Raw genomic sequence first — 9,116 nt, forward strand, 5'->3', positions numbered from 1 at the left:
TACTAATGCTAAGAGGAGTGGGGGTCGCCACCAGGCTCGCTAATCTCACTAGTAATGTTTAAACACCGTCCCCAGCAACTTACCAAAAGACTCGTTAATTTCAATTCATTAACCACTTGACGAGTAGAGAGAGAAAGAAAAGTATGCATCTCATTGGTTCTCAATTTTCATGCACATGTGTATGTCAGCAAGCCATTTCCAATTCCAAAACTCCATTCCAAATAAATGATTCCTACCCTCACTACAAACTTGTTTACAAATATAGTCACATTCTCAAAACTATGATTTCAATTAAATCTTTTTAACCCTTATTTGATAATTCCCTACAAATTTGGTCCCAAACATCAAACATTGATTTAAAAGAACCAAAAGGACCCATCACTTAAATATTATACTTATTTTCATGTAATTGATTTATATTATATTAATTGTTGGTGGTTTAAAAAAAATTGATTAGTATTTGTGCATAAAATATATTTGTGTATTAAAATAAAGTAATTTAATTAAATTAGAGAAAAAATCAGAAAAAAAAAAACAGAGTGCTAGAAGTGTTACCACTCCCTAGCAAATGCTATGATTAGGTGTTAAATGAGAAAACACTCAAAAAGCTGATGTGGCAAGGTGCTAGGAATTTTACCACTCCCCTTTGCCTAATGTAATTTGACACCCATGGTAATGTTAATGTACTTTTAGTTCCTCTACATGTAATTGCTAATGGTAATGTACTTCTTGTTATTATAAAGTGGAGCTACTTTTCTGCACTTTTTATTATGCACTTGTAAAATGGTCATCTACAAAAGTACAAAACGGTACATTACATTACATTAAACGTAATTATCGTAACATACATCCATTTGTACACCCATGTTCAAAAAGGCCATTATTTACAATCATTGTTCAAAAAGACCAACTAGAATTCACGTGTTGTAATGTTGTCTGTTGCAAACAACTGGGTCCCAAAATCGTCCTCTATCTTTAAATAAACCTCATCTTCATATTACAGGGAAGACACCTATTCTACCTCTTTTGCCTTTCTATTCTCTTGAATCTCCTTCAATTCTCTTCTCTTTATCTTTGCTCACATTTTCCGTTATAAACTTTGACGCCAATCTATGTAAATCAGGAGCAGAGCCCCATTTGCTTGAATGATCCATTCCATACGTCTCACATCTTTCCAACTCAAAATCATTTGAATCCTCAGAAATATCCGTGTCATAGCTTTTCTTGGAAAAGTTTAAGCTGAATGCATACCCAAAGTATTTCGAACTGTTGAACTGCATATAAACTTCCGGCTTCACAAACCCTCGAAAATTATTTTGGGAACGAGGTGTTTTTGAAAAGAGTGTTTCCTTGAAATTGTGCGCACATCCATGGTTAAATGGGTTCTTCTTTCTTTCGTATCTATACCGGAAGTTTTCATAAGTAGTCTGCATAAAAATCAAAACTTTAAGATACCTATTTGAAAGATTTATGTGAACAAGAAGGCAAGAAGAGTAGGAGGAAGACCTGGTTGGTGATAACGAGATAAAGATGAAAAGTAGATAAGCCTCCAACGAACCATGAAACTGTAAACGTGTATGTTATGAGAGCTATGGATACCGGTGACTTCAGAAGAGCTTCGGAGACAGTGTTCTTGTCGGATTGCATAGTCATGATGATGTTTACCCAACACATGGTGAAAACATAAAGGCATAGTTGTGCTGTTGCCGTTACAAACATGAAAAAGTATCGATAATTCCTCTGAAATTTACAATTTTGAATCATTAGATGTAGATAAGAGTCATAAACCCCATAAAACCCTAAAGTTATAACCATTTACTACCTTGCCGATACATTGGCCCACCCATGGGCAATGATGGTCAAAGCGGTCAACACAGTTATTGCAAACAGAGCAATGAGAGCATCTTGGTGGGCGATAAATCAGGCAAGTGTTGCAGAATTTGACCCTAACGATTGTTCCGTTAACGTTAATACTTTTTGTAGGTGGTAGAAATCGACCACTATGACCAGTTGCCCAGTCTATAGAGATGCTAGAGGCATCCCAATCATCATCAGGTTCCGGACATGGTGGATTTCGGGGGATTATGCCAGGATCTCTTCCAGAAACAAGGAAGATAAGGATAAGAATCTGTAGCAATTGAAAAGAATCAAAATCATAGTAGTTAACAATGGCCAATCTTGTTGAAAAGAGGAAACACGACTCACATATACAGTGAAGACAGCAGGAATCGCTACTAAAACAAGGCCTACAGTATCGGGAAAGTGAACCAAAAGACTTTGAGAAACAAGGGAGCAAAACAAGATTACTGGAACCACAATGAGGCAGATTGTAAGGTTTAAGGACCTGGCATCAGGACCAAATATTAATCTACCTCCGCAAGCAAAAATCTGCAAAAAGAAAAAGAAGAAAAAAACAATAAAAATATGAGCAATTTTGACGATTTCACCACCACTTTAAAGATGACAAAACGTTTATGGTGTTAATAGTGGGAAAAGTGAATCTACATGCATTGCCCATAAACTGTTTGATTAAATGCGCATGTTAAAGAGGGATTAAGGAAAGAAAAGGGGATCATAAATTTGTAATCATACGTTGTTTCCTTTCCAGACTTGGTAGAGGCGGAGTGAAGGGGCATCAACATTGCTGTTTTGCCTATCGGATAATCCACGAGGGAGGCTGGTTCTCTTCATGGCCAAATCAAGGTTGCGATGCTTCCTGAAAAAGGCCCCAAATATCCTACAACAAAAATCAATATGAAATTCAATCTAAATTCTTGTTTATTGATCGTAATGCATTACGAAGGAGAAAAACCTGACCTTTCTCTTGAAGGTAGATGGGCCCAAGGAAACAAAGCAACCCGAAATTGTTAATAACGATCAGGCAAATTGAAAATGATGGAAACGAAACAAATTGGTGTGGAAAAGGGATTTATATTGCTGGCGAGAGAAGCCCCTTCTTCTCCCCCCTGCAATGTATCTACGATAGTGCTCTCTCAATTATTTCTCTTTCTCTCGTCTCCTTCCCAACAGTTTTTTTCCTTCTGAAAATGGTGTCCGATTGTGGGTGGAAATGATGCTCTGATATTCTTTCGAGTTTTGACATAGATTTCGCATCCAAGACATGCATGATAAATTTTTTTTGGAAGTTTTGAAATTTTGATGTATACATTTATTACGGTCTTTATTTATGTATATAATAATAATCTGTTAAAGGTTCGATCTAAAATTATAAATAATTTATTCTAAATAAATAAATGGAGATCAATTCATACAATATCAATCATTTTTATGTTATAATATCTTATTTATATTTTCTTTTTAGGATTGAACTCTAACATCTTTTACTACAATATTATAATTTTTGTGTTATAATATCTATTTATATATTTTTCCTATAATAACATTAATTTTTAATCTTTTTTACTAGAACATTATAGAGATTCGTAAAAAGTGTAATACGTATCCGAATATATGATTATATTTAAAAATATATATCAACTCAAAAATTACTTTATTAAAGCATTTAAACTTGCTTCATTTCCGGATACTGGATAGTTTTTTATTAATTTAAAATAATATAGAATAATAAAACAAAACTATAAATCCACAATTAACAAACCAAAACTGTAAAGTCATTACTTTCTATATGTAGGCCTTATAAGCATATAATTTAATTGTGCTAAGAATATGTAAGACCAACAGTTGAATATTTATTTCAACTCAACACAACTCCAGTATAAAAAAATAATAATTATTATTATATGAGACCTTATAAGCATATAATTTAATTGTGCTTAGAATATGTAAGATCAACAGTTGAATATTTATTTCTAATCAACACAACTCCAGGATAAAAAAATAATAATAATAATTATATGAGATGCAATGGAATAATCCAATAACATAAAATACATATATAGCAAATAAGATGGATCTTATCCTCTAAATCCGATCCTCACCATAGAAATACATTATATATAATAAAATGTATGCAAATTGAGTGGAAATTTATGAAATTTAGACATCACGATCTCTCTTACATTCCGGAGCCATGGTCGGGAACCTTTTCCGATCAGTGCAGTAGTTATAAATGGTGAACTGTTGACGCACCCACCGGAGACGGCGCCACTGATAAGCATCGAGATCTTGAAACTCTTTCTGGTCCCACCACCGTTTGCCTTGGGTCGCACAATATTTAGCATTTACCGATGACTCACAGCCGTCGATGTGGAAACTCTTGTATGCTGCAACAAAAGGTCCCTTTGACCAATCGGTCTTCTCCAACCCACCTCTGGTCGCCCAATCATCGGCATTCCATAAACTCGAGTATATCTTCATCGGTTGGTTGAATGGAAATCTCACTCCCAAATCTTTGCTGTTCTTAAACACCCTGATTGGAACATCATCCACAAAAAACCTGCATATAAATATATCCAAGATTTCATAAATCTCCGGCGACATTTTCAGATTTCAGACAAGAAATCAAGAACCGGTTCTTTATAATAACTTACACAATCTGGTAAAGATTCCAGAGAACAGAGTAAGAATGGTAAGCTTTGGTGGGGTCAAACCAGAGATAGATGCGTTGCTCCCGGTCACCCTTCCCGCCGGTGAAAACATTAGTCTGTAAAATGTACGGCTGCCCTGTTCTGTTCCCCAAGAACTCAAAATCTATTTCGTCATGCTCCGAGTTTTGGGAGGAAAGCTGCCATTTTTATGAAAGATATTAGCTAAACTACCTTAAATAATATGTACGTATTACATAAAACGGGAAATGTGTTAGGAGGGCGTACATAGAAGGCGGTTACAGTGCCGGCGGAATCTCCGGGAACCATTTTAATCTGCATACTGAAATGGCCGAAGAGGTAGGAGCCTTTGGATTGGAAGCCGGTGCCGGTGTAGTTGTCCAGAGACAACTGGATCTCGGAACCGCCGTTGAAGTATTTGATATGGTCGAATGCCCAGGTGGGTACGTAGTTCCTACCAAAAGGCACAGCCACCGGCTTTTTTGGAGCTGCTCCCATGGCGATATCCGCCATTGCTAACACACACAGACATAGCCACACCAGACGCTGCATCCTTCTTGTTTAAGTAGTTTTACTGAAAGAAGAATCAAAAGAAAGGAACTTGTGAGGGGAAGCCGAGTTTAAAAGAGTAAGAGTTGTGAAGAATGTATACCTTAAAGGATTTGAGTGAGACAGGATGGTGTGGAGAATGGAGGCGGATGAGGGTATATATATATGATAAATATTTATATTATTTGGAGAGATAATGATAATGAAAGTAGTAGAGTAGAGAGCAATAATTAAGCAAGCATACAGAAGGGCGACACAGTTATAGCCAGCTATGTTCAATCAGAAACCCTATTTATGGGATTAGCTGTTCTGTTGCTTCTTTGATTTCTTTTATAAATATAGTAGGCCAAAAATTAAACCCAATATCATAAACAATCATTATATTTTATTATTTTTTTTTGAAAAATTAAATATTCTTTTATCTTTTCCTCATATATATCCTCTATCCATTTAAATGATGACATGTGTCTACTAGTATCTTAAAATATCATTAAGCGATCATTAAATGTTACACATGTCACCATTTCATTAGGTAGGAGGATATGTAGAAAAAAAATAGGAAGATATTTAATTTCTCTATTTTTTTTCGGTTTAGTTGTTTAATTAATTTTTTTATTAAAAACAATTTATTTTTGGATAAAATTCTATTGCAATAAATAATTATGATATGCAAAACTAGTTTGGTTCTTCCTTCTTTTTCTAAGATAGTCATTGATATATGACAATGTTAAATTGTGAAGTCGTTTCTTGTCGTTGAAAAATCATTTGATTTCGATTTTTATAATTTTGTTTCGTTTTATTAGGTTGAAAAGTCATTTGATTTTGAGATGTTTAGGTTGAAACCATTCCATTTTGTTTTTTTCTAGTGTTGAAAAAAACTAAACACAAAATTCATTGTATATAATAATTTAGCCCTAGAGTGAAACTAAAATCAAATGTTTTTCAACCTAAAAAGACAAACTACATCGAAGGAACCGAAACCAAATGATTTTTCAAAAAAAAAAGAAAAAAAAAACTTTGCAATATGACTTTGTCATATATTGATATAGATGTATGTATATAGTCGTAAAAATATTATAAATTTTGAGTGACTATTTATATATAAATTAAAATTGGATATTTAAATCAGAAAAAATATCAAAATATAAAGTTTTTTTTTTTATTTTGTTAACCCTCGAAATTAGTTTACGTTTTTGAAATTTTGTTAACCCTTTGGGTGTGTTCGGCACGAAGCGTTTTGAAATGTTTGAGAGCTTGTAGCTTCTAGCGTTTGACAAAACACTCCGTTTAAAACAGAAAATCTCGTTTGACGCTACAAGCTTTTAGCGTTTAGTTTAATCAAAACGCTTCAAATCCAAATGCTACTTTATGTAGCGTTTAACAAAACGCTACAAGCTACAAGCTACCCGCTACCAGTTAGTTTTGCCGAACATGTCTAAAATACATCAGAAACTGGCTTTTTAAAAAATTGTTTAAAAAGTAGGAAACCAACTTTTAGAAAAAAAAATGTTTCGATCAATTACGTAATATTTTGATAAATTATTTTTAAATATTTGACAATTTTGTTTATACATGTTTTTTTAAATAAATGTAAAAGTGTAATCTAGTTCTCAAAAGTAATAAACCGTCTAATAAATTAAAAACAAAACTGCAAAAATGGTCCCTATAGTACGCATTTTTTCCGTGTTTTAGTCTAAACCCCAATTTTTTTGGATTGATGTTCCTTTTGACCATGTTTGTTTATGATTTTAGTTCATTAGAAAACTTAAAAAAGTCCTTCTGACATAATTTTAATATTTTTTCTATTTATTTTAAAGTTTTATTAATTAAAAATATGAGGCTCTCCTATCTCTCTCTATCTATCTCATATCGTGTTCCTTAAAATATAACACACACATATCATACAATGTTCCAGATCTGAAACAAAGATGGCTAAGGGCTCGTTTGATTTCCTTTCTAACTGGATCCAAAGCTAGGACCCGGTCCTCAGTCCAAAATAGCTTGTTTGTTTTCCCTTCTCCACCCTTGGACTCAGTCCAAATAAATGACTCGGTCCCCAATTTTGTGTTGATTCGGTCCGCTGGAAAAAGATAGCTGACTGGAAAATGGACGCAATGTACCCTTATGTTCTCCATCTCCGCCGCACTTGCTTCTTCTTCCTACTTCAGTTGCCAAACGCCAACACCATTCGACGAGACCATCACCTAACGACTTCTTCCTCCAGCAGGCCCTTTCTCCTCCGACGTTGCCTTCCTTTGGTGCCGCCCTCCTCTAGCGCCTTATTCCCCCCTCGATCTCCAAACCGGTAAGTTCTTTTCTCTCATTGTGAATTCGTTTTTCTCCTTTGTTAAATTGAAATTGAAATCATTTTTCTCCTCTGTGAAATTGAAACCGATTCTTTGTGAAATTGAAATTGGCATCTCCATCCAAATCACAGCCTCTAAAGTTTATGAACGTGAAATTCATTCCTGTTGAAATCGTTTTTCTCCTCCGTGAAATTGCTCAATTGTAAGTTGTGTACTTAACGATTGGATTCTGTTAATTTTCTTGCCCTATTTTTTGCTTATAGATGTAGATTTATGATCATTATAAACTAGAAAAGAGGTTAATTTCGTGATTTAAATATCATCTTGATGGCATATAACGCTGATTTAGGGTGGCAATTCATTCTTCAAAAGTAAGCTTTCAGGTATGGAACAAGGATATTATAATCGAAACCCAACTGCAAAAGCATTCCTGAAGCTTGAAGCTTGTCGGATCTACTGATGCTAATAAAATATGTTATGATTCATCATCCTAAAGGCCATACAATTCCAAGATTTAGTAAACCTTTTATTGTTTATTATTTTTGTAGAATTGAAAGTGTTTGTATCCAACAAAGGAGATGTATATCCAACAAGGAAGGTGATGTAGTAACAGTTTGGTATCAAGAATCAACAATTGTTGCATAAATTTGTACTTATGATGTATTGTACCCCACTTTGAAGAGGGTTTTCACTTCTCCCCTCTTATTTAGATAAAGTTTTTTAATTTCACTTTAAATATATAGAATTTAACTTTCATTTTACAACATTGTTAATAACTTTTCTTTTATAGCAATGTAGTGTGTTTTACTTTCATTTTTATAGAATTCTACTTTTATTGTTTTTTTTTTTATCTAAAATAGGGTCACGAAAATGGGGAAAAAATGTTGTAAAATGGAAGTTGATGATGTTGTATATAGCATGATAATTTATAAATTAAATTGTAAATCATAAAAAGGAATTATTAAAAAAATGTTGTTTGAGGGTAATATAGTCAGTTTGCACAATCAGTCAAATATAAAATCAAACAACAAGTTTCAGTTAGAAGTTAACCTAGTCAGAACTTCTAACTCAATCAGCTTCTAATCCAGTCAGCTCTAACTCAGTTAGCAACTATCAAACGACCCCTAAGACCATTTCCAACTCACTTCCTTTTTTCCCCTAAAAATGGAGTAAAAAATGGGGTAAATAATGTTTCATCTCCAACGCTACTTCATTTTTTACTCCCAAAAATATCTTCCTAGCATATTCCAATCATCCAACTTGTATAAATTATCATACACACCCATTCTACTAATTTAGTTTTAACAAATATATAATCTATATTTTTTTTCATTACAATAATATTAAATAAATAAGATTATATTTATAATACTTAATTATAAGCTTTTGTAAAATACGTTATCGTGTTTTAAAATTTTAATATGCATTTAAATTTTTATATGAATTTGATAAACAAAGAAAAAACTTTATATTTATAATTAATTAATATAATTTAATATATAACACAATATTCTAAGTATTAAATATTAAATTTAGTAGATAAAAATAAACTAAAAATGTATAAATATATAAAAAGAGGGACTAAAACCAACAACTCAAAGTTTATCCCCATTTCGGGAGAAATAAATAGTATAACACCATAAATGGGATAGGGTTAGAGAGGAATGGGGGAAGAAATTAAGATAATAATGGAAAATGAGAGTGGATTGGAGATGATCTAACGGGTATACACCTT

The 9,116-nt window shown here is 33.1% G+C and overlaps 2 protein-coding genes across 2 annotated transcripts; both read right to left on the reverse strand.

Annotated features, from left to right (window-relative positions):
- Window positions 1-807: 807 nt before the first annotated feature.
- Window positions 808-3,149, reverse strand: LOC145094391 (putative protein S-acyltransferase 7). Its single transcript, XM_079032605.1, has 6 exons — window positions 2,818-3,149; window positions 2,593-2,737; window positions 2,206-2,388; window positions 1,823-2,128; window positions 1,507-1,740; window positions 808-1,427 (listed from the first exon to the last, which is right to left on the reverse strand). The coding sequence occupies exons 2-6, from the start codon at window positions 2,689-2,691 to the stop codon at window positions 1,035-1,037; spliced, it is 1,215 nt and encodes a 404-aa protein (XP_078888731.1). The 5' UTR covers window positions 2,692-2,737; window positions 2,818-3,149; the 3' UTR covers window positions 808-1,034.
- A 702-nt stretch (window positions 3,150-3,851) lies between these two features.
- LOC145092106 (xyloglucan endotransglucosylase protein 2) lies at window positions 3,852-5,316 on the reverse strand. Its single transcript, XM_079030005.1, has 4 exons — window positions 5,179-5,316; window positions 4,794-5,100; window positions 4,512-4,705; window positions 3,852-4,417 (listed from the first exon to the last, which is right to left on the reverse strand). Exons 2-4 carry the CDS (start codon window positions 5,076-5,078, stop codon window positions 4,018-4,020), a joined length of 879 nt encoding a protein of 292 aa, XP_078886131.1. The 5' UTR covers window positions 5,079-5,100; window positions 5,179-5,316; the 3' UTR covers window positions 3,852-4,017.
- Between the last annotated feature and the right edge of the window lie 3,800 nt (window positions 5,317-9,116).

This window comes from Lactuca serriola, chromosome 3, assembly GCF_051521515.1.
Source record: "Lactuca serriola cultivar US96UC23 chromosome 3, Lser_US96UC23_V15, whole genome shotgun sequence".
Lineage (NCBI taxonomy): Eukaryota > Viridiplantae > Streptophyta > Magnoliopsida > Asterales > Asteraceae > Lactuca > Lactuca serriola.

What these genes read in the sequence shown, in the direction of transcription:
- LOC145094391 (XM_079032605.1), bottom strand. Translation starts at nt 2,691, where the DNA reads ATGAAGAGAACCAGCCTCCCTCGTGGATTATCCGATAGGCAAAACAGC. An exon ending in CTGCTGTCTTCACTGTATAT is followed by an intron (nt 2,129 to 2,205) that starts GTGAGTCGTGTT and finishes CAATTGCTACAG; the next exon opens with ATTCTTATCCTTATCTTCCT. An exon ending in TGGGCCAATGTATCGGCAAG is followed by an intron (nt 1,741 to 1,822) that starts GTAGTAAATGGT and finishes TGTAAATTTCAG; the next exon opens with AGGAATTATCGATACTTTTT.
- LOC145092106 (XM_079030005.1), bottom strand. Translation starts at nt 5,078, where the DNA reads ATGCAGCGTCTGGTGTGGCTATGTCTGTGTGTGTTAGCAATGGCGGAT. An exon ending in GCACTGTAACCGCCTTCTAT is followed by an intron (nt 4,706 to 4,793) that starts GTACGCCCTCCT and finishes TAAAAATGGCAG; the next exon opens with CTTTCCTCCCAAAACTCGGA. An exon ending in TGGAATCTTTACCAGATTGT is followed by an intron (nt 4,418 to 4,511) that starts GTAAGTTATTAT and finishes ATTTATATGCAG; the next exon opens with GTTTTTTGTGGATGATGTTC.